Source organism: Trachinotus anak, unplaced genomic scaffold, assembly GCF_046630095.1.
Source record: "Trachinotus anak isolate AG129_WGS33_773 ecotype Australia unplaced genomic scaffold, CSIRO_AGI_Tana_v1 ptg000004l, whole genome shotgun sequence".
NCBI classification, from domain to species: domain Eukaryota; kingdom Metazoa; phylum Chordata; class Actinopteri; order Carangiformes; family Carangidae; genus Trachinotus; species Trachinotus anak.
The window spans coordinates 4,862,318-4,887,598 of NW_027273855.1; the positions used below are offsets into that span (position 1 = coordinate 4,862,318).

At 39.8% G+C, this 25,281-nt stretch overlaps 1 protein-coding gene across 3 annotated transcripts in view; it reads right to left on the reverse strand.

The window, feature by feature from the left end:
- Window positions 1–2,818: 2,818 nt before the first annotated feature.
- The window catches only part of mtor (mechanistic target of rapamycin kinase), a 90,600-nt gene continuing 68,137 nt past the window's right edge, over window positions 2,819–25,281 (reverse strand). For all 3 annotated transcript variants that reach the window (XM_071475405.1, XM_071475404.1, XM_071475406.1), the window contains 23 exons: window positions 24,969–25,100; window positions 22,149–22,264; window positions 17,289–17,406; window positions 16,513–16,710; window positions 15,940–16,040; window positions 15,642–15,738; window positions 15,347–15,445; window positions 15,091–15,213; window positions 14,018–14,200; window positions 13,522–13,656; window positions 11,183–11,357; window positions 9,611–9,746; window positions 8,994–9,141; window positions 6,960–7,082; window positions 6,286–6,368; window positions 6,122–6,194; window positions 5,960–6,034; window positions 5,279–5,414; window positions 4,681–4,746; window positions 4,505–4,585; window positions 4,168–4,248; window positions 3,535–3,640; window positions 2,819–3,378 (listed from right to left, as the gene is read on the reverse strand). In XM_071475405.1, the coding sequence (XP_071331506.1) occupies window positions 3,363–3,378; window positions 3,535–3,640; window positions 4,168–4,248; window positions 4,505–4,585; window positions 4,681–4,746; window positions 5,279–5,414; window positions 5,960–6,034; window positions 6,122–6,194; window positions 6,286–6,368; window positions 6,960–7,082; window positions 8,994–9,141; window positions 9,611–9,746; window positions 11,183–11,357; window positions 13,522–13,656; window positions 14,018–14,200; window positions 15,091–15,213; window positions 15,347–15,445; window positions 15,642–15,738; window positions 15,940–16,040; window positions 16,513–16,710; window positions 17,289–17,406; window positions 22,149–22,264; window positions 24,969–25,100 (2,601 nt within the window). In that variant the 3' untranslated portion in view covers window positions 2,819–3,362. The remainder of the gene's footprint in view (window positions 3,379–3,534; window positions 3,641–4,167; window positions 4,249–4,504; window positions 4,586–4,680; window positions 4,747–5,278; window positions 5,415–5,959; window positions 6,035–6,121; window positions 6,195–6,285; window positions 6,369–6,959; window positions 7,083–8,993; window positions 9,142–9,610; window positions 9,747–11,182; window positions 11,358–13,521; window positions 13,657–14,017; window positions 14,201–15,090; window positions 15,214–15,346; window positions 15,446–15,641; window positions 15,739–15,939; window positions 16,041–16,512; window positions 16,711–17,288; window positions 17,407–22,148; window positions 22,265–24,968; window positions 25,101–25,281) is intronic.

The window sequence follows — 25,281 nt, forward strand, 5'->3', positions numbered from 1 at the left end:
CGACTTAACAGAATTTGCATTTGTTAAAGACGAAAAACGTACATACTAGACAAGCAATGATATTACATTTCTTTTCAATAAAGATTAACCCTCTTCAAATTGTACAACATACTGAGGAGTAAGCTAATGTTGTGACCTGCTTATCACAAATGTAGAAGGGAGTCCTGGTTTCATTTTGAGTTCGACTGCAAAGTATCTCGAGAGAAATAAGAGAGCAGGAGGGCTAAGACACACCATCCAATGCTCTGCCTGAGTAGAAACTGCTCAACAAGAGATAAACATGGTTTGCAGGCATGGATGAGATAGGAGTGGATGGTACAATACTATATGTTCTGTATTACCTTATTGTCCAGTAAGCAACTGGGAGCACAAGTAGCCAAGAAGTCATTTCTTTGATGGAAAACAGTTGGTTGCTCCCGCAGGGTTGGGCGGGAGTTGCTGTATGAAGTGAAGGAGTAAAAATATCTCAGGGTCTTGTTCTCAATTGAGGGTAAAATGGAGCGTGAGATCGACAGGGAATTTGGTGCAGCATCAGCAGTAATGCAGGCATTGTACCAGACAGATGTGAAGTATGTTGAGTCTGAAGGTGAAGCTCTCAATTTACCAGTGGAACTATGTTCCAGCACTCTGGGCTTTGGGTAGTAACCGAAAGAATAAGACTGCATCGCATATACAAACAGCTGAAATGAATCTTCTCCATAGGGTGGCTGGGCTCAACCAGAGAGAGAAGTAAGGACCTCAGACATCCAGAGTAGAGCCACTGCTCCTTCGCGTCAAAAAGTTTTCCAGTCACATTGAAGTGGTAGAAGACGTCGGGACAGACCCAGAACATATTGGAGGAATTACACAACGCATCTGGCTTGGGAGCATCCCTTATGAGGAGCTGGAAAACGTTGCTGGAGGCTGGAGAGAGACATCTGTACTACCTTGTTTAGCCAGCTGCTACTGCAACCAGGCCCTAGATAAGTGATAGAAAATAAAGTAACTGACTTTCTCACGAGATCAGACTCTCAAAAGTTAAGACAGCTCAGCCTCTGCATCTTAATACTGTGGTCTTTCTTAAACCACCCAACTTTATGGAAGTGCAAGTAATTGTTTCAGTGAATATCAATGGAGAATTGTTGGAAGGAAATAAATTAAGCAGTTTTTTCCTGCCCATTTAAGGTTGAAATACTTTCCAGACATGGTGGTTGAGAAACATCAACGTGGAAGTTAACTTTCTCTTGTAGAAACTGTAGGAGAATAAAAGGTCACAATGGATGTAAAGTTTTAACTAAAGATGAGCTCACCATGTTCTTTATTAATTTTAAGGTAAATTTAAGGTAATTAGGTTCTTTTACTTGAAAACTAGAATCTTCTCCATCTGGAGAGTGGGCTTTGGTTTGGGTGACTACACTCCACATATGGCTATGTTGGAGAGAGCACTTATGAAATCTCTAGGGATCAGGAGGAGCTAAAGAGGGTGCAAGGAAGTGGAATAACATCCAGAGGGGAGCTCCAGTGGAGGAATACAAGCTCAAGAATGGAGAGAACACTAACAGGGTTAAGGCCCAGTGGGGGAGCGTATACTTGTGAATGTGTTGTTGTATCCCATCATTCCTCATGTCTTGGCTCAGGTTGCTAGGCCTGGATGGCTTCATGTGACAACCTTAATGGCTGATGGAGCGTGGCCCACCGCATCCTCAGCCTCCGCCACCAAGCCCTTCACCTTCCCTCATTTAGGGACATTGTCTCCCAATGAGTATCATTTGTCACCACTGACTTTCTCCATGCAGAAGCACATGCTGTTTTTCTGTGGCCCTAGCCCATTTCCACAGTTGGTAAACAGCTAAATCCCTCTCCCAATCAATGCAGCCTATTTAACTTGAGCTATTGACTTGCAGACCTAAGAAGCTGAAAAAAATACAAATTAGACAGGTGAGAAAGAACAACAGAAATGGTGACAGAGACTATGAAAAGTCACATTTTCAATAATGAGTTTTTGGCGACAGGAGGGAAGAAAGTGCCAGGGTGGAGGTAAAAGGAAGCAAGGAAGGGGGGGGGGGGGGGGGGGGGCAAGGGAAACAGAGGAAGAATCGATCGATATGAACAGATAATCACCAGGCCTCTGTCCCAATGTGTAAAGAGTGTGACATTGCAGAGGTGGGCACGGCAGGGAAGAGATCAATGGGCTGCTTTTTGTTGATCCGTAATCCTTAACTATCTATAAGTAATTAACCTTCAGAGGAGAATGCAGGGAAGAAATAAATGGAGAAATAAGAGGAGGAATACCAATGAGCTCCAGTAAAACAGAAGCTACCTTGCATCGACTAGATAATGGCACAGGAAACCAAATTAACAGTGGTCTTCACTGCTCTCTCTGCAATTTGCTACATCTGATTTGTTTTTATTTGTCAAGGAGGTTCACTGTAAATGACTCAGTTTCTCCATGGTCTTAACATGAACATAAATACGGAGTAACTGCGGTTAGAACGCGCAATCTCATCTCATGTGACAAGTAAATGTTCAAAATGTTTGTTTTGTTCTGGTTTTATCCTCTGGCAGGCTGAGTGCATCTTCTCCCAAAGTATTTACTGAGAGGACGTTATTAGGAGTCAGAGTGCCCTCTGTGGGTGTTAGAAGAAGAACAAGGGGAGCGTTAAAAACAAGGGGAGAGTTGCACCTTGTCTTTCACTAGAAAACCTGCCTGATACCAAAAGGATATATATGTTTTTAATTTTTATATTCTATATTTGCCCATTTCTATCTATAACCAACAAAGGTGTGACAAACTCAGCCAAATAAACAACCTCTACTCTCAAACGAACACAGCACAGTAGTATCTGTACAGGGTTTATTGGCACACAAATGCCCATACAGTATATTATGATAATCTCAAATCAAAATTTTGTCTCATTTACCTTTAAAGAATGTTTCAGCTAGTAAAAGGCATACCATGTAATTGAAACGTGTCACATTACTTAATAAAGATACAACGGATTGGTGGGTTTCTAAGTGGCATACTGTGTGAGAAGTAAGAAACGTCATGACTTATTACAATATGGCCGCTGTCAAGTTTTTAGCAAGTCATCATGGTGTTAAAAGCGTGCAGAGTCATTTGGAGCAATGACTACATTTTGAATTAAACTGTGATCATCAGATAAAAACTGAGCTCTTCAGGTACTTCCTCATAAACTTAAAACGTGTTACTGGAAAATCGTACAATTTTACAACAACAAAATAAGAAAAAAACCAAAAAAAAAACCAAAAAAAAACACACATTCTCAGAGGCTCTGCACTGTGGCTTAAGTACTTCTTTCAGAGGAGATTTATTTGAGTTGAGTGCTTCTTCTTGGTTAACCTTGGCTGCTGAAGATAGCTCTTCACCAAAATGGACACCTGAAGATAAAATAAATAAAGAATTCATCAAAGTCAGCATGTAGTTATGATGCATACAATCATTTCACATCAACATAACCTGAGTCAGATTAAACTGTTTTTAAGTGGACTATATCACTGCTCTAACTATACTCTGAAGTGACGAGGAGTACTGACCATCCGATGTAGCACTGGCACAGGTTTTCATGTGATGTGGCTTGCTTGATGAGGAGGTCTACTTGTACTGGCACATCAAGTGTCTCATCATGAGAAAAGTCTCGACCTGTAGGAAAAAAACTCTAATCACAACTCTACATCTGTATCAGAAAATTCAATGTGGTGAGTCCTGAGTTGTTTCAGATTTCAAGAACTTTGATCAGCAAACACCACGGTTTGGTAGAGATCTGGCAGGAAGCCTACACTATAATAATATGACCGAAGGTGGTCAAGTAAGAATGAAACATCCAACCATTTGAGATTTTTCTTTACAGCACTGAAGTGCTTTTATCACATACTTATTTCACAATAACTTCACAAGGACTTCAGCTCTTTCAAATGCTTTTACTGAGTATTGTCATCTTTTGACTTTTAAATCTTTATTTCTATGTATATCGACATCATTACAAATGAAGTAAACTCAATGAACTTCAAGGCTTAAATGAATAACAAATGAGAAATGGTTTGACTTAAAGATACTTATATTTCCTGCACAAACTTCATGGGAAAAATAAAATAATTGTACACATGCTGCTATTTGTCTTGAGCCTTTTTTATATCTAGTTTGTTCTTGTTGAGCGCTGAAAAACTTACCTGTGAGTTTGTCTCTCACTCTGTTGATAATCTGAATGGCTTTCTTGTTGAGTGCTTCAGGTTGTACCAAGCCATCTCCAACTAAGAAACACAAATGTGCTGACGTCAATAGCTACAAACAACTGACAAAGAAGAAAGTTAAAGTGCTCTCTCTCCAGCAAGACTGGAGGAAATCAAAGTGGACTTGAGTGCTGCTGTACAATAGCACAGCAGCTGCTCCAATCATTCATGACAGCGAGAGAGCTTGGTATTGTTATGGTGAAGCAACCAGAGAAAACCTTAAGGGCTGCACAGCAACAAATTACCCATAGAAAGACAGACTGAACTGCTAACTTACTGAAGGAGTGAATGGATTCAGGCACTGTGGTCCCTGGTTTCTTGTGTGTGCTCTCTCCAAGATCTATGCCCTCGAGAGCCTCTGCAGAGGACAGCACACAGACACAGGGTTAAACACTTTCTGCCATTATCAAGCAGAAAACAGGAAGCAGTTATGGCTACAGTTTACAGACTCACCCACTGACTGTCCAGCAGTGTACGAGTCCGTCCTGGTGCGGGAACGCTTGTTGCCTTTGGTGTTTGCTGGGGTGAAATTGATAAGGTGTGATTTTTTTCTTTTAGTTTTTTTTTAATGAAAAATAATGATCAATTAATGATCATTATTTTTCTAAATTATTTTTATTTCTCTAAACAAAAACAGAAGATAATGATCCTCATTCATAGTAAAACTGATCTTTTTCTCTGTTCTGGCTTTAACATCTTCCTCAAGGAAACCATGACAGTATTTGTTGGGAGAGACCTCCTTTCACTTTGTTTACATGAATTCAACCAACGACCTTCAGATGTCTACACCACTTCTTTAACCAGTTCAGTTTCTCAGCACAATATGAGACAAATAGATTTCCATTTTACTAGTGGGACAAGATGTGATTAAATTTCATTCTCCACACTCTTCACCAACAAAAAAAAGCTCAAACATTTGTGCTAACTTTGACGAAGCCATGACTAATTTACAAACTTCACATCCAGTTCCTTTTAATTGTAACTCATGCTGTCATGCTTATTTGAGTCTGCAGCATGTGATTTGCCTGTTTAATGTTTTCCTGTCCCTTACTGTCCATAAGCCTCCAGTTGAGCAGCGGGTCGTAGACGAAGGCCTCCAGCACGGCCATGACGCTGTCCCGGTGCTCCCTTAGCACCTCCATCACTGTGTGGCAGGTGATGCGGTAGTTACCGTCCAAGCCCGTCACCTAGCAAAGAGTCAGACCCAAACTTTACTGATGGTAACAAAGCTTTCACAGCGTCAGAAGATAAGAATTTAGATGTACTTTGTAAAGTCAATCAATCAGGTCAGGAGGAGCAGAATCGAATCCAGTATTTAGAGGTTTTGTTGAGGAGCTTCTGCATAAAATATTGAGTTTTATTTCTTAATGCTTTCATGTTTAATTCCTTTTTCTTCTGTGCTCATTAAATAAATGCCAAAGTGAGTCATAACTTCTGATAAAGCACTGCAAACTTGGGAAAGATTAATTATTATTTTGTCTGAAATAAAGAAGGAGAAGGAGCTTAGATAGACTTCACTTTAAGTCCCGTAAAGTTTTTGTAGCTTCAGTGTGGAGGACTTTAACACTCGGATAAAAATAAGAGCTTAATAAAAAGATTTCCCTGCTACACAGTTTTGGAGTCTCCAAGCTAAAGCAAAACACCCTTCAAGCTGCTTAAAGCTAGCCTCCACACACTAATACACACACTTTGTGGTGTTTATCTCAGGAGAAGATACTGCAGAGCTGCCTACCTCCATGGCGTTGGTCAACATCCTTGTCAGTCGGAATGGGATCTTCTCAGGGAACTTCTCTCTGGTCATGGCCACCTGTTGAACATTATAATGAAACTCAGCCTCAGATAAATGATAAAGAATAATTTGTGGATAATGTATTGTAAGAAAATCTCCTCTCACCTCAAAACAGTCTCCAAAGTCAATGTGGAGGATCTTGCCGCTTAGCCGGTCCAGCATCAAGTTGGATGGATGCCTGACAAATGGAAACAATCTCTTTATTAATGTCTTATGTTAATAGTTATTATTAAAAAAAAATTATAATCAGCCCTCAACCTTTTGCTCACCTGTCACCCAGTCCGAGGATGTAGCCCACCATAGACATCACAGCCAGGGAGCGTGTGTAATTGGTCCTCCTGTCGAACCACACCTGGAGGAGAAATAACACCTGGATTACAACAGTTCTTCTGGTTCACCACATTAGAGCAGAGCAGTGTGGAAAATAGCACAGAAATCTCTGGCAGGCTGCTTGAAACATCTTTCCAGACCCACGAACATGTAGAACATCAGGTACATGAGGTACTAATGTTCCTAAAAATGGATTCAATTTGAAGGTCTGTTTGTGAAGTCCTGCTAAGTCAGTGGTTTGAAAGTAGGACACAGACACAGAAACATGATTCTTCAGGGATTACAACAGTTTTATTTCACTACCACTACATTTCTCTCAATAATTAGAAAAGTAAGAGGACTGGACTGAGAAACTGGATAGACTTTTCAGAGTTTTCCTCTCTTTACTATATTTCAACTTCATCTATTGAAAACCTTCCCAAAATGGCCACAAGAACATCAGTGAGCTAGCCTCTTGAAAAAAAATCATTTACAGGTCTGTATGTTATCTCCGCTGAGCACTCTTGACATTTTCCCCCAGAGCCACTGAACAGCAAGGACGGACACTTAGAAGATCAAGTACACTCGATCATCCTCCCCTGTGCCAACAGAGTAAAGACGCCGAGCATCTCACCTCAGAGGAGGGGCTCTTGAGCCACAGCAGCTTGGCCAGGTCGTCTCCAGCCGTGTTGTTGACTGCATGCTCAAACACCTCGACCTTCTCCATCAGGGTTAGGTGGTCATAGTCTGGGGCCATCTGAAACACACAGTCAAATTCAAAGTTCTTTAAACTCTTTCAACCCCAGTTAGCAGAGAATGATAATGAATTTTGAATTTCAAATACAAAAGGAATTTAAAACTACAACTTTATAGTGCACAATGTTCAGACTTGTGGAAAGACACCTGATATGACTGAACAGTTAAAGACAACACGCTGATTTTTTTTTTCACCACCATGATGACTGATGGTGTGAAAATGTCATCACTTAACTTCACAGCAGTCTGATGTAATTTCAGTTTCCAGGAGTGCTGCTGTGCAATGCACACCCACAGGGCAAACATCATTGTTCATACACGTCTGTTTATTTTGTTGGCTGCTGAATTCCTGCAACATTTTCTCTCTGATTAACTATATATCACAGCAACTGTATGATGCACTTTGAAGTTAATATATTATTTAATGAATACCAGATCAATTGGCGTTGATGGGCTCTTAATACTGAATGTTTACTGTCTAAGTTGATACCTACCACAGTGAATAAAATGAAATTGAGCGGGAAATATATTGGTGCAAAACAAACTAAGTGTTAATGTAACTTCCTCTTAAAGGTTGTGTTACGGATCATGGAAAATTAGAAACTGGGTGTAAGCAGGTCCCATTACAGCCAGGCTGAAAAAAATGCTTTATTTGCTTTTTGTGTTGATGTTAAAGTCTGTGTTTGCCCTGCAGCTGTGTATTTGACAGCAGAGTTCCCTGCAAACTTGAAGTAGAACTGAAAATAACAAGACTGATCCTTTACCTTTTAATTAACTGTAAAGTTTTGGATTTAGAAAGAAATACCATGACACACACTCTTAAAGACTACAATCTGTCATTGTCTCGCTCTCCTGTCTTCCTCATCCTTCATCTAAAACTGATTAATGGCCTGACTGACTGACTGACTGACTGGTCAACTTAATATCTTGCTGTTTTAGAGGCTTAAACTGAACGTATCACATCATTAATAACTCAGACATCATTAGCAAATGGAAAAAAACATGTTTTCATTCATGATGTGTAGGCAGAAGAAAATTTGTACACCAGGAAATCAAGTGTTTATTTGCAAAAAACTTCGTTTTAAAGAAGTCAGTGTTTTTAAGTATTGGTTGACAGAGGGCTGTGAGTGACATTTCCTGTTTGTCTTCATAGTCTGACACTCTTGTTCTTTTTATCCTTTTGACCTGTCAATTATGTCATGGCTGGACATGATGTCATCATCCTCTTTTAGACCAATAAGACTTGAACTACAGCCCTGTCCTGCTCCTGTGGCCCTGATGTTTCTTTGGTTGTACAGTTTTCAGTCACACTACATTCTCTAAGCTTTTTGCACAATGAATGTCACAACCTGCTCCGTGGCCTCTGCTCCCCAGAGGCACTGCCACTTTCTGTGGTGACATTTTAGTGAGGAAGATTTTTTTTCTGTCCTCTGTGTGTTCTCCTTAGCCAAATTGGGCATTTCTGAGGCAGGAATATGTAGTTCATTTGTGCCAATTAGGGACCAGTGAATGTGTTTTCATTAAGAACTGATTGGTATTCATCAATATAATCACTGAAAACAGATGCTTCCTCAGCTTTGATGACTCTATTTAGTATCGGTGTTTTTAAATGAAAAATCACAAATTACAAATATTTCATAAATGAGACCAACTGTTGGCACTAAACAGTAAATGACATGTGGGCACATAAGCTCATTTATACATACATCTACATTGAATAAGAATGCATGATTAAAATCCATCCTGGGAATGTGACTGTTTCTAACACCTTAATGTTTCCTAACTGATTGAAACGCAGAAAACTCTCGAACACTGTAAACAAACAATATATGTTGCAGGAAAAACAGACTCAGATTGTTCAGTTATTAAAATGCAGGAGGTAGAAACTGTATGAATCTTAGTGGCTCCTCACCCTCAGCATGATGCGATGTTCAATGTTGAGCAAAATCTTTTTCTTCTCTCTGTAGTCTCTGATGAGGGCATGCAGGGTGTCACAGTGGGGTACCCAGCCAATCAGGCCTGAGTTGGTGGACAGGGGGATCACTGCATAGCGCTGAATGCTGTTGAATGCAACACACAGCCAAGACACACATAAACAAACAAACAATTCATTGTCATGGTTTCAATAATTGAGTTTTTCTTCACGTCCACAGCTGTGAGAGTATGATAATGTCTCTGGTCAAGATGTGTGAACTGTATTGTTCCTCAGAGTCTGTGTGTGTGTGAGTGATGCTTTGGTGTATAGATATGCTTATATCCCAGTGGGGGCTTTAACCTGAAAGAACACTAACCCTCAGGACTCATATTACCATGGGGACAAACACTGAGGCCCCATGGGTAGACTGTCTTTTTTAGGGTTAAGACTTAGTTTTAGGGTCAGGGTTATAGTTGGGATCGGGTTAGGCATTCATTGGTGATGGTTAAGGTGAGGATAAGGGACTAGGGAATGCTTTATAGCAATGAGTGTCTCCACAGGGATAGTAGAACAAATCTGTGTGTGTGCGTGTGTGTACATGACTGTATATCTACCTGAGGTTCTTGCGCAAGGACGCAGGGTCGTTGGCGAGCAGTGTGTTGACTAAACCGAACAGCTGCATGACTCTCTCGTCCTGCCTCAGGTCCTCATGGCCCTTCAACAGGAACATGAACTCGTGGCCATTACTGCCTGCAGAGGGCATCACAAACACACACACATTGTTACACTGTTCAAAAAGGGCTAAGGCATCATGAAAGAATCATTATATGGTTGAATTTGGAAGTACTGGCCATTTTCTCTGCTCTGCAGCATCTCCATTACCTTCACCCAAGGCAGTGTCTACTAAGTTTGAGTGGATAATAAATGATTTCACATTAACCACATCATTCATATTAGGTTCCCATAATCCCTCACTTCACGGTCACCATTTTGACTTAGAATGGCTCTTAAAAAAAAAGACAGCTATGAGGGTTTGTGGTAAAATAACTGGTATTAAAGGAACCCCAATGATCTGTGAAGGACTTAACACGAAGCTTCACAAGTTTCATACTGAAAGTACTTTGTAAAGTTCATATTAAATTCTATCTGATGATTGTAACCAAGACATTTTCTCGATCGATTGACAGGAACTGGAGCACACTGGAAAATATGTATCTATGTACTTGAACTGTGAAATCAACTCAATCCTTTTAAGCAGAATCAAGTTTTCAGCATGACAGAGAGGATGAGGTCCAGATGATGATGTCACTTATCTAACTGTTCCACTATCTTATACCTGTAATGGAGTTAACTCATACTTCCAGCGAAATGAGTAAAGCAGGGACTCTGTTCTGTCCCCAGTCTGCTACTAATGACAATACCAGTGAACTATGTGTTGAGTGTTGCTAGGGGGACAGAGCCCTGACAGTAAATTCAAGCAGCCTGTAGTGGGTGACAGGTCTTAATCTGAAGTCTTGCTCTAGAGGTTGGTTGATTTATCAGCTATCATCTTTTACAGAGTATGTTGTGTAACACTTATGGGGATACATCAGAACAGGGTATTACAATGTCCAGTGAAAAAGTGTGACATCGAGTGAACCATTTGTGATTGATAATCTGAGGAACTGGCTTCAAGACAAGGGGACTCTGTGCTGAGCTGATTTTGAAGCACTTCACAGTCATATTTCATATCACACAACATGAGGATGAGGTGTCAGAATTATTTATTTATGTATTTAAATTAAAGCCCATGAACAGTGTTGGGAGGTAAATTGATCTGTGTCTGCATGAGCTCTCCTGGAACAGAACATGAGGAAAAACACATGACTTCTTTGGCTGACCCTTGTTTTTCTGTGGTTGTTAGGTTTCACTTTGGTATAAAAGTTCATCACTTGTTTTATTTTGCTTCTGTTGGTAAAGAAGATTTTCACTCTGTTGTATTATCCACACACAGAACTTTGCCATAGCTGAGCAATTCAACATAAACCGTGGCCTTGGAGCCGTTTGTTGATTTTATTAATATTGAGTTTTCCCTAATGTGACGGCCCATGCCTGCTGACAGTATATGACTGGAAATATTTGTTAATCTATTTTCGTAATATAATGGCTTCAGAGCCAAGGCCTGTGCAATTTTCTTCTAATCTTACCCATGATGGTGAGTTTGCGTGGGCGCTGCTTGGAGGTGATGACCTGCAGGGAGGGGGCGATGGACTGGATGCGGATGATAGGCTGGTTGGGGTCATAAGTGCCTGGTACAGCCAGCTCCAGGTCCCGGCACATCAGCAGCTTCGGAGACACATATTGTAGCTCCAGGGAGGTCAGCTGCGTGAAAAGTTGATGAGGTGGGGATATAGCACAGGAAGAGACAATTAGATTTTAGTCTGCTGTGTAAAAAAAAAAAAAAAAATCCACTGACTAAACAGCTTCTGCCAACAGTGCCTACAGCAATATGCAGAGTGTAACAGACACTGGCTCATATGCAAGTTAAGGTCTTATCTGAAAAGAACTGCTAATACACAACCTTTAATAACTCTCTGGAACATTTCACTTTCTATGTGCGCATCAATAAATACATTCTCTGCTTGTCTGCAATTAACGATCAGTAATTTAACCTGCGTAAAATCGGACTCTCAAAGACTATTTAAGGGCTTTTACGGTTAAACAATGAAAACTGATGTATGGTTACTTCACAGCTTCACCCTCCTCTGGATCTGCATCCTGGAGAGGGTTTATTTCTATGTTAATGCCCTGTGGGGGAATATCTTCACTACTCTCAGCTTGTTATTATGTTGCTGTGTATTTCATGCTGCTTACTGTAATGTCACAGCAGGGAACATCCCCGAGAGCAGGACTGTGCCACAGTGTCAAATAGTATTGCTGTCTCCATTTGCTATGTGAAGTAAGAGCACCTGACAGAAGTGTTTTTATTGTCATTTTTCAACAACATGATGATGACTGCGAGAAATGACATCTATCAGTCCGATTTCATCTTAACTCCAGAAGCAACAAAACCCGGTGTTAGTAATATTTAAGTCATGGACCCATGATGCTTTGCCAAACTGACGTTGGGTACAGCCTCCACGTATCTGGTCATAACTGACAGGTCATAACTGAAGTAGCTTATGGAGCCTCAGGGATATGGTGGTTTGTGCAATATTAATGGTCCCATATTGTAGAAAGTATGCAGTCCATGTCTTTTTTGATTATAAAACAGGTCTAGGTGCTTCATTAATACATTGAAAGAATCAAAGTGACAAAATGCACACAGCTCGTATTCAAAATCTGTGTCTTTAAATCATCAGGAATTCCGTAACATTGTGATCACAACAAAACAGTCCACACCTTCAGCCATGCCCCCAGCATGGCATACCTGGACCCAGCGTCCAAGTTTGCAGGATTTAAATTCCCTAATACTATTTATTAAAAAACAAAGCAAACAAAAGAAAAAACAGTTAGTTGTGGAAAAGGCTAAAGGATAATAATACAACTTGTGCAAGCTATACCCAGGCCAAAATACCTAACTTAAAGCCATTACCAGAGACAAAATTAGCTGCAATTTGCAGAATCCGTGTCACAAAGTATCCCAGCTTTCATGGATTTGGTCTGTTATTTAAGTATCCCTCACAAATATGATATTGAAAGGGGACATGCTATACCATGATGTTCCACCATTCCTCTTTAACTTCTATCATCTTCCTGTCTCATCACATCCTTCTTTAAACACTATTTTTGGCATCTTGTTCAATGACCTTATCCATATGAGGATGAATGAAAGAAGGCCTCTGTTTCTCCATCATTATCTTCCAATCACTGCTAAATCTCGCTCCTTCTTTATACCACTTTACATGACTAAGAGGCAGTATTTCAGATTTACCTGTCCTGAGATCAAAGAATAAGTCAGGACTTGAAAGGCCAAATATATCTCATCACATCTGATGAGAGATTGGACTTGACATGGGCATGCAGAGCTGGTGGGATGTCAGTTCTAATTTCTCCAGGAGCCATAAAAGATGTGCTGACTCTTTTTAACCACATCTCTCTGATTTACAAGAGTTTGTGTAGTTGAAGTTCCCTGGTACAGGTTGACGACTTTTTATTCTTTTGCTGAATTTATATACTAATAATTTCCTGTACTGACAAGGAAAAAATAATTTTATTATATGTATGTATGTATATATATATGTATGTATGTATGTATGTATGTATGTATGTATGTATGTATGTATGTATGTATGTATGTATGTATATGTATATATATATATGTATATATATATATATATATATATATATATATATATATATATATATATATAGAGAGAGAGAGAGAGAGAGAGAGAGAGAGAGAGAGAGATAGATATGTGCTGTGCATCTAAATGGGTATCCTTAAAATATTAAAATATTAATACCTGAAGTACATTGCAGTGGTTATTACAAGGTGATTAATAAGAAAAAAGTTAATTCAGTGCAGTGATGTAGTTTGGCTCACCTGTGGCAGCTGTTTGGAGATGCGTCTGAACACGTGGTAGTAGAGGTCCCATGCCTGGGTCAGGTCTTTAACATTTCCAGAACGCATGTACTTCCTGCACCAGTCCTGAGCCTCCATTAAATCCCTGCCATAAGCCTGTGGCACAAAGTAAGACAAACACACTCAGTTTATTTTATTATTCCACTAATCAAAAGAAAAGACCAATGTCAAAGTAAAAGCAAATGCCTACAAAATTATCTAATTTAGATACAAATATAAAACATATCGTACTGTTTTTGTCAACTCTCAGGGACTACACATTAAGCAACTAATTTAGGAGCTAAATGTCCCATCAGTGTATTTGTATTTGAGTTTCCACTGAATGTCAACAACAAAAACAACAAAGCCAGAACTTTTAATCTATGTCAGACAGGAGATGAACAGAGGCTAATGTTTGTGGAGTGGCACTAAACAAGACTAAACTATAAACTCATCCCCAATCTGAGATGACACGCACCTGGTTAAAAGAGGTCTCTTTGAGGGTCTGTGGTCCCCTCTCCATCATGGCATGTAGAGGCTCCAGCACAGCAAACATGCCCTTGACATTGCGCTCACCAAAGTAAAGACGTGAAGCCTCTTCAAGGCCCTCGTGCCACATCTCATGCCATAAGATGGCCACTCGGATAAGCTCCTCACTCACCTGGATGAAGAAAAACAAATAGGAAAAGGTCAGACTGCTCTTTCCTTTTGCATTTCAAAACCCACAGATGTAAAATATCAGGCACCTCGTCTTCATCTGCCATTTTAGATTCCTTCAAGTTTGTCATGCCACTACACCACACTACAGCAAATTACATCAGTGGAACCTTTGTGTAACTTACTAAGCACAAATACCTGCTGTGCAACAGAGATTTTTACATCTACTGTATACAGAAGTGGCACAGGAAGAGGTTCAAATTTTCTGTTTCAAACTATTGCACATATTTAAAGCTGCAACTTTCTTTTTTTGAGTCAAGTCAGTTTTTATTTATATGGAGCCAAATCACAACAGAAGTTATCTCAAGACACTCTTCAAATAGAGCTGGTCTAGACTGTAGTCTTAACAATACTGATAACAGAGACCAAACAATTCCCACCATGAGCAAGCACTTGGCAACACCGGCAAGAAAAAATTTCCTTTTCAGAGGTACAAACCTCGAGCAGAACCAGGCTCAGAGTGGGCAGCCAGTTGGGTTTAGAAAGGGAGAGACAGGGAGCGAGCGAGTAAGGGGAAGGACCACCATGCAATAATGATAATAATAATAATTAATAAACCTGAATGTGAGACAGAAAAAGAGAATAGAAGAGACAAGGAAGAGGGGCTCTGGCTCTACAGTTGACAAGTCATGTCAGGAAAGGTAAAACTAAATTGTACTTGGATCCACAGTTACTGCGTACAGAGAAGAAACAACAGACAAACTTATTCTGGTGATGAATTACAAGCAGCAGCTCCCATTTTATGCTCAGGAAAAAAAAGCACCACTTTTCTTAGTAAAGGATGAAGATGATTTTATTCAGTAACGCTAAATATAAATGATTCGGTCTCCCTACCATCATGGCCTGCTGAACCAAAGTGTTGCAGTGTTCACACATGTTCTTCAGGATCTTGTTAGCAGCATTGTGGCGTGCCGTAGTGGTGGACTTGGAGGCCACAGTGAGTGGGTAGATCAAAGCCTGGAAGAGAACAGAGAAGAATCCAGCAATTCATCATTGTTCACTGGTGGTTCTACTTAGTTACAACAAAAACATGATCTTGGTTCTGTTTTATATTGTGAAACAACATTAGCATTGGTGTGATGAGAATTACCTGGGGGTGATACCTTCCAATGTCTGTTAGCAGCTGGTGGATGAGACGCCCCACCAGGGCTCGAGGGGTGTCGATTCGAGCTATGAGCTGAGGGATCACCTGGACAGGCAGAGAGACAATGGAATAAAAACTCAGTCACCTGGGTTTACATGTGAAAGAAAGAATAAAGCATCATACAATAGGCCCTCAAACTGACAGTTTAGTGTTTTTAAATCTTACCCAAACATTCTCATTTCCAGAGTAAAAAGTTTATCACACTTCTTCAAATGTGTTTGTATGTGTGTGTATGTATTACCTGTAGCCAGGTGTCGATTTGAATGGTCTTGATGCCCTCCACCAGGGCTTCGTTCACTTCAGGCCAATGACCATAGTCAAACCAAAGAGTTAAAACCCTGAAAGAAAACAAAAAGACAAATAATTAAATCGGAATCATTTCTTGACTGCTTATTAAGGATAATAAAATAGTGCGATCACAACCAACCACTAGAGGTCCTCCTATCCCAACATACCACATCTGGGGAGCGCCTACGAATGTGGTGTTGTTTGCTTGCTGGGACCACATGTCCTGCCTGTGTCACAGTCATTTAACTCACCTGAGAGTGTCCTGTAGGTTATTGCCTCTGGACAGGGAAATGGATCGGAAGAAACCCTGAACAGCAGGAACTGTGTACAAGAGCAATGTCTTTGAGAGGTCCTGTAGAGAGAGACAACAGAGGGGTTTTCATGCATGACAAAAAGAAAAAAGGCCATATAAGACAACGTGCTCAAAATTCAAAAGTTTGAAGTATCAAAAGTTATGCGTCCAAAGAGAAGAAGAGCATTGCTGTGACAAAGGCGTAAGTCAATGTTCCACTTGTCCCCAGATATGTGTTATGAATTTGTGTTGTTTTTTAACTGTAGTAGAAACAGAGACTTTGTCAAAATGATGCTTTGTGATCAAGTATTTGCATATTGGGATCTGTAGTTGGTCAGTAGAGTTTGAATGTGTGGAAAAAAATGTGCCCATGTGTGTACAAGCTATGTAGCTTGAGTGGGCTGAAACACATTGTAGTTATGATGTACATCCCAACTTAAATTTTTTGCCTTGGTTGGCCTGGGAGTGCTGAGAACAGTGAATGACAGATGTGGATGGGAGTGAAGAGGGTTTAATTCTCTGTGACTCTCACCTCATTGACCTTTTTCTGGCCCGGTGAGGGCACAGGACTGTGGTCAGTGCTGTCGACTTCACTGTCACTGTTGCTGGCTTCACTATTAGCGCTGGCACCACTGGCGTGTCGCAGCTTCTTCTTCTCGTCGCGTCCTTGGTTCTGGTGTTTATAGTGCAGCACCGCCTCAAAATTCATCACCGCCCAAGCATGCCAGGCCTGCCAAGAGAGGGTACAAACTGGGTGAGACTGGATTCTAAGAGGTGGTAACTGGAAATGACTTCCACGTTTGTTCATGATGTAATTTTCCAGTGTACTACGGGACAGATATCTCCCAAGGGGCTGTAATTTTTCTGATCCAAACATATGAGTTTGATGTTTGCTGTGTTATGCAACCAGCTATTTAAGGCTAAAAGCTGTATGGAGTTGGTGACGATGGATGGGGAGAGGGGAATGTGGGTATAGTGGCATCCTTGTAGCCTGCGCCACAGGCATGGGCGAGAAAAAGCAAACATACTCTCAGCTCTTCTATCATCTCATGTCTTTGATGCATCCGAAGAGGAACCACAAGTATAACAATCTAATGAGCAAAATAAATGAGCCATGCACATTCAGAAAACAAAAACTAAATAAATAACCATTTTATGATGTTTACTTAAATGGTAATAAAATGGGGTCTAAAGTTTTCCAGGTGACACGTCAGTGTCAGGGCAAGCTCCTGCTGACACAGCTGGGATTTTACTGCGGCCAGAGAAAAGTCAAATGTGAAAGGTTAGGGCTGAGAGGGATGAACTGACCTTGTACCAGTTGCGATCATGCTCAGTGGAATGGCTGTAATACTGCAAAACCTTGGGGATGGTGCTCTCGTTGATCCCCTGCAGACTGAGCTGCCACTCTCCCAGCTTCAGGAAACATCTACATGAAGGAAAGGGAGAGAAAGGAAGACAAAAGAGGGCAATTCCTCTAAGATTATTACTTAAATAACATTTTTTTCCCCAATAAAATATCACTTTTCATTTCTTATTCCTTTACAGAAAACATGCTAAAACCAGGTGGAGCATAGATCATTAGCCTCAATTAAAGCAACATTATGCAACTATTTTACCTTAACTCAGGCTGAGCAGGTACAATCTCCTGCATCAAACTTTACGCCGCTACATCACACACCACCAACTACAGGTCTTCAGCTAGCCACAAGAAGAAGTGAGCTCTGTATTTTGGTACAGACATTGTGGCAGAGGTGAAGAGACTAGCTCCTCGCTTCTACACAGCTATTATGGGTTCAGATGTTTTCAGTCAATCACATTAACTGAATGGTGACTTGACATGAGTGCACAGTGTGACTGCTGGTTTGGAGTGAAATGCTGTTTTTTCTTTTTGTTTCCTGAGCGATTGATAGGCTTTGTTTCCTGTACATGAGCTGTTAGCTTCTAGGGGTACACTGCTTCCAGTTCCCTAAACCACAATGACTGGGAGCCCAACAGAATTTAATGCAGCTGCTCAGGAAAAGTGGCACAGTCTTGCACATTAGAAATATAAAAAATAATAACTTTGTGACATTCAACAGAAAAAAAAAAACATCTTTACTTTTTCAAAACCATAAAAGTTACTGAGGTCAGAAGTCAATGTTGTTAAAGAATCTCTGAAGTGACAACTTATTCAATAAGTACATGACTATATCAGCAACGAGGACACAAATGCACTGCTGGAACAAGCCACAAAGACACATCATGAGGTTACAATCATTCTAATGTTGTCATTGCTTATAAAGACTTGGTAGTGACATTTAGTACACCCGAGGGCAGTTCAGTAAAAAAGAGTGAGATAATGATACTAGACTTTAAAATCATTCCAGCAAGTATCACTACTTCAGGCAGCAGAGCATGTGTCTGCTGAAAGGTTCTGGGATCAAATCCGGAGATTTCTAATTATCAAACCACTTTTCATCTTAACCCAACAGTGAGCTCTGTGGCATCCCAAAGGGGGATTTAGCTGAATCAATCACACTCAGAAATAAAGATGCTTACATGAAAATAGTCTAACTTGTTCTGTTTGGCAGGACCAAGACGTATAATTCACATACAACTGCAATGAACGCAGAAACTGGCAGTGTACTGTATGGTCACCCCATCCATCAGCTGAATATTGTTTGCAGAGCAACTCCAACAAATTGTCTTTTTGGGATTATGTAATTTCTTCTTCTGAGTGCTTTTCCATGCGGGTGTACATGTGTGTCTAAGCCAAACTGTTTCCGTAAGTGGTTAGCAGGTTGAGCTTTTGTGGAAGAAGTGGGAGGAGGATGGGGTTTTTGGGTACATTGGAACAACCTGTTTATTTAGTCAGGAGTAGCAGGCTTACTGATATTAAGTAAAGTAACAGTGAAATTACAGTGGATTCTTTAGAGAGAGTGTAGGCGTCCATGTGACTGTGTGGCTGTGTGCGCCTGACTGAGCAGTCCAGGTGTGCTCCATACCACACAGCCAACCTGCTTTCACGAAAGTGTGTCAGCACGTCTAGAGAGAACCCGTCCTGACTGACATTATACAGGTGTTTTCTCCAACAGGCATTCTTCAGATGGCCAGAGTCACTGTCTGGAAGATGCACTAATGAAAAAAAGCCCCTTCTCCCTGTTGTCAAGCTTGTGTGTTGTCATATATGATTTATGAGATGGGAGGGTGCACACGACTGGTCTATGTTTGTGCACAAGCCCAGATGAGACAACTGTATGATTTACTGTACATAGGATTATAGCTGTCTGCTCCTATCTCAGACAATGCAGTGCAGGCAAATTTTCAGTCAAAGTAAACTCAGTCATTCTCTTTCCTGCCCTGACAAGCTGCTGACATTCAGTCCTAAAGGAGTGAGCTTTAGATACTATCCTCAAATATTTTGATGAGCTCACAAGAGCATGCAAACAACTTTTTCAAGGCTCTGGAGTCATTCCCAGCAATTTTTGGGAATGCAAAACTTTCCATTTTCTAATTCCCTAAATCAACGTCTGAGAACACATGATAATTTGAATGTCAAGTTTTTCAAAAAATCTGGTGTTACGTTGACAACAGATTAAACAGACTCCACACTGCATCTGTTCCCACAGTGAGGTGAGGTAATGGCAGAGGAAAGGTGCCAAGGCTGCACCAGGACAATCAGACAAAGATCACAGCATCCACTGGGAGAGGAGAGACACCTGGTGATACCTGTGGGCATGGTGCCATATTTGGTTTGGGATACAGTGCATTCAGAAAGTGTTTCAATACATTTGTTGATGTGATATGTTAATTTTTTGTTTATACATTTGCAAAAATGTCTAAAATTCTGTTTTGGCTTTGTCATTGTGGGGGATTTAGTGTAGATCAATGAGGGAAAACGAATTTTAATGATTTCAGCATAACCTGCAACATAACAAAATGTGATAAAAGTGAAGGTTCTTCAGTACTTTCTGAATGCACAGTAAGTAGCTATGTGGTTCAAAAAGCCAACAGGGATCATTTTAATGAGAAGTCTGAGGTGAGAAATTCAGACTGGCCAGCTTTAAAAAAGACCACAAGATGCCAATCGACCAGTAAAAGGTGCGATGCCAGATTGGGTCCTGCTCATGGAAAAGAAGCAGAATGCACTGTACTTGACCCTGTGTTTGACAACATGAGGAGAGAAAATACATGAGGTTACTTTTTCCTTGCCTCAGCATGTTGCTTTGGGTTTTCTCCATAGTGCTAAAGAGGGTGTTAGAAAGCTAAGCACATCATGACACATTGGCATTACTTTTGGTGAATTTATTAACTGTGGATTAACTTTCCCTTGAGTTTCAGCTTGTTATATCTGTGCATTCGCAAACTTTTTCATATCAAGGACCCCTAAACTGACACAAATAAGACCACAGAGCCTCATTTGATAAAATTTTGTCCCATGGTTGCCCAGCTGATATTTGCTTTCAGAAGTTTTATTACAGAGTGTTTGAAACCCATGACCAAAACAGTCATACATTCTGTCATTGTGTTATTTATAGATGGAATCATATCAATCACTTTGAAAACCCACTGGATTAAGCAGATAAAATGGGACTTTTCTTCAAAGCATGTGGATACGTGATGAAATTAACTTGAAATTAAGTCTTAGTATCTTAGTATCTTGTATGGGTAAATGCTTATGAAGGAACTTATCAACTTCATTAATGGTTACAGGTAATGGAAACAACATAACACAAACTGTACTTGTGAAACTACAGCATTTGAGCTTCAGTACTTCCCAATTATAAGTTTCCTTTCACACTCATTGTAATTTGCTGGAACCATTTTCCATCTGCAAAGGGAATTCAACATATATATAAGAACTCACAATGTAAGCGTTATGACCTTCCTTTCAGTAGTGATATTTGATTTTAGCAGTTCAAAGCAGCAGATGCTACCTGATAAACCAATACAACTATCAGGAGAATTAGGCAAATGCTTCTCTACTATTTGTCTATATTCATTGCCTCCAATCATACTTGCGACTTCTGGACAATGCCTACATCTCCCATTAAGCATAATTTACAGATGTCAATTCTGTTTAAGTATATTTAACCACAAGGATGTGTCCGTTGTCCCAGTCAGCCTCAGCCTCACCTGGATTAGGATTTATTATGAATATATGAATTAAGAAACTGTAATATCAAAAATACTTGAAAGTAAATGTAAAGTGTCAAGATTTCAGATTGATTCAATTATCCCTTTCCAAGCCAGTCAACAGAACACAGTATTGAATCAGTTTTGTTACCAACATGTTCAGCTTTATGCAGAGAGGTTTCTTGGAAAAACTGCATTAGGTTTTTCACTACTCCTGTTTGTATTCTGACCTTGGTCTGGAAGGAAGTTCATAAAGTTTGCAAAAGGTTATTCAGGTTGACTCCAGCCTTCAGAAAATGTTACCTCTAAGGTCAGATACCTGTTAGAAATGTTTAAATCTGCTCACAAAAAAACCTATGACCAGAAACTGGCTTAAACCAGATAAAGCTACAATCGATGACTGGATTGACACTATTAAATGAGAAAATACGTCCATCATTTGTCTGATCCAAATCTCTTTGTCTTTACTTAATTTCTATATCATCAAGGTAAACCGCAAAATAGTTGGTCCGTTTATTAACTTCTACTTCTATCATATATTTTGGTTTCTATACCTGGATTTTCCTTGATATCTTCTTTAGTTTAGTATTAGATTATATCATATCTATTATATAATGAGAAATCATGGCTTCTATGTCTTAATGCAGTGATTAAGGATCATTTGTAAGAGTTTTGGCATATTCCAAGGAAAAAAGCATGAAAGCATGAGTGCTTCATTGTTGTAAATCACTCAATAAAACTGAAAAGGTCTGGAAGAGTTTGTGGACATTTGATAATCACCATAATCCAGCCATAATGTAACCTATCACAGTAGGAGAAGTACAGGTGTTGGTAATAACATTAATGATAGCTCCATTCTTTTTCATGACAGCATGACCGTGAGCCAGCATGCACAACACCCTGAGGCTGAAGCGGCTCAATGAAGTTCAGCCATCGTTCATTTTATTGCTCACATTTGCACTTTTCCTACTGTGACATGTTGAAATATCTTCTGTGAAACGGGCTCATTAGATTGTGAGCTGCTGCTACTGTGCTTCCAGTAAAGACACACACCTGGCCATCAGTTTGTGGACTTCCTGCTTGTGCTGTTGGTCCTCAGCTGCGATGGCGTGCTGGGCCTGCTGCTGCATCCCTTGCACAAAGTGCTGCATGTGCTGAAAGGCATCAATCTGGAGAGGAATAAAACAAATACCAACGGCAGGTAAGGGCTTGGTGTCACTCAGAGAAATATATTTGTCTGTGGTGCTTTGTACCTGAAATCACTCTGAATTAAATGTAAGCATGTGATTTGTGATTAACAGTGAGTTAAGTTGACAATTGTTTTTAAAAAGGAGAATACTTTTTTGACAGATTTTGAATGTATTCTGCAGTCTTCCTCTGACACATCAAAAGTATTCTGGAGAACTCATTGGTTGCTATGATCTTACTGCTTCTACAAAGTCGACTGTGCTGTCTAATGCAGGACTGCCCAACAACACTGGACATTCTGTTCTCTTTATATCAGTGTTGCAGGACTCACCAATGGCTCACCAGGGAAAATCCTGTAACTCCATCTAGCCAGGCAACTTCTGCTGTTATGGTTTAAGTGTTTTTGTTACTTGAACTTCTATCACAAGTAGGACCACTGTAACATAATCACTTAAGTAAACCCAGTCTGTACTACATGTAACACCGCGTGCACAGATTTGTGAGATTTGGGAAAATGAGGGGCAGATATACTGTGAGCATGACATAAGACCCAGATATCATATGCTTTTTCTCTTTTTCATTCACTTATGTGGAAATTACTTTGCAAAAATTACTTTTGGAAAATGAAAATTCTTTGAATTACTTGACTGAATCAGATTCTGTTCATTAATGTACTACAAATCATCTAACCCAAGTAGATGACCCACTATTACGTGGTATTAACTGAGTAACACTCCAGTCATAAAAGTGTGATGAGTAACAGACAGAGCTGACATTCCATACTGCATACTGTTCCAAAGCACCGGAAACAGTAGATCGGTCCTTTCCAGCTGTGTGTGTGTGTGTGTGTTTTATATTGTGATTCGTCTGGTCAGTAGTGCTGGCAATGCTAACGCTCACACTTACCTAAGACCCCTAATGAGACCTGCACTCTGGAGGCACAAACATTATTCAACACCTGGTAATAAACGTGGGTGTGTTTATGTGTGTTTGGGGGTGTATATACTGCATGTGAAAGTGGTGTGTGTGTGTGTGCTGGGGGGTAATACACAAATGGCAAAAAGCAAAGCAGTTCCATCCCAAGCTGCTCTGGTGACATGTAGTGTGAAACATACAGTTTAATGTGAGGTCACCACTGCTGGTAGCTGGCATTTGGCCCTGTGCTGGATGCTGGACCACAGAAAGCACAGATGTTTCTGAGCAAATATATTTCTTGGTACCTTACAAAGTGAGGCTCACTTCACCCACTGTTGCCATGGATACTAAAGCTAAATAAACAGTAATCTAAATGTAACAGTTGAGTCGATTTTAGTAACCGACTCAGATTTGTTTAAGGAAAGATTCAAACCTTACATGAGACTGAGTCACTCCACAATTAACGCAAATTTAACCAAACCTTGCAAAATCAATCACAGCACTATCCAAAATTAAATATTTTCAGTTCAGATCCACTGTTAGGAGACCAAATTAAACAAAATATGACTTCAATCGCAATTAAACAAATTCATTACAAATATACTGACAATTTAACATTTGTTCACCGCAAAGTCTAGATCATCTGGTCGTAGGGTACATATAAATCACTTCCAACAAGCTCTGCCAAATCAAATATCAGCAAACCATTTCTAATGTTACTTCACTCTCTTTTACCTCTGTTTTTGGTCTTTACCAACTCCTGGGGGAAATATCTGGCTCTTTAGCTGCTAAATGCTCCAATATGTTCACCAGCTAGTCACTAACTGCGTTTGTCTGCTGTTTGGTGCTGAGCTTTGTTGGTCAGATAGTTAAAAAATACGCTGAAATTCTCTCTGTAAAGCAGAGTTGATCTGCAGATTCAGGTGACAGAGTCATCTCTACAAATGATTCATTTCACATTGTTATATGATACATTATTATTATAAAAATAAAAAGTTTTAAGTTTGTCCTCAAAGTAATTGAATTTTAAACATATAGTATAAAAATTTAAAAACATAATTCCTTTAAAATGTGTTTTATTTTTGTTGCAAGCTTTATTTTTATGTTTGTATATTAAATTGTTTGCTATCTGCAGCCCAAATTTCATGTAATTTCTTGTTTCATTATTTACTTCAGAGCTTTTTATGGATATGGTTAACTAAAGAGAATCTTCTACACTCATTTTTTCTTCTTTGACCTATTGTTATATTCCAGTTACCTGTGAGTTCTATAACAATCACTATTTTTTTTCAACATCTGTTATTTTTAATCACCCAAAAAACTACAGCAGACCTGGTGGGACTGATTACTTAAGCTTTAATATACTGTCATTAGGTTGATATTATATAGTCATCCTGTTAAGCATTTTACAATTTCAATTCCTTTTTACAGATGTATTTTGTTGGTGTTGTTGTGTCTCAGACTGTTTTCGTTGCAACATTTAATTAATTACCTGTTTATGTCACTAATGTACCAGAAATAGAAGCTCTTTTTTCAGGCCTCTTTGAAAGTCTGATTGTTGCCTCATGTTGCACTAAAAACATGGTAACATCAGATGTCTTTACAAGCATCCATGCTGCTCTTTGGTATTTAGCCTGAGTACTCCCTGTGTGATGACTAACAGAAAGCAAAAAACAAAAATTTACAAAATGTAAAAGAATTGTATAATAATAATGTTATAACAAAAAAAAAGTCTGAATTGCAACTCATCAACAGTTTGTTTGCTCCTACCTTGCGGGTACTCTTCCACATGTACTTCATATAAGCGTATGTGACGTGTGGGTGGGCTGTGGGCAACGGGTGATCAAGTTGTTTGGAGGGGTCAACACCCAGAAGGAGCACCAGGGTCTTATGAGCCAGTGCCTAAACGGATGCAAAGAGCAACAAAGGTGAAAGGTCAAATCAATGGTCAGAGGGTTTACAGTTCAAGTAGAACCCAGAAGGTGAGGACGACAGCTACCCCCTAGACAATAAAGAGCTTGAGTACATGTTGACCTTTATTTCTTTAGGAGTGAGTCATGAAAGAGTAAAAAAAAAAAAAAAC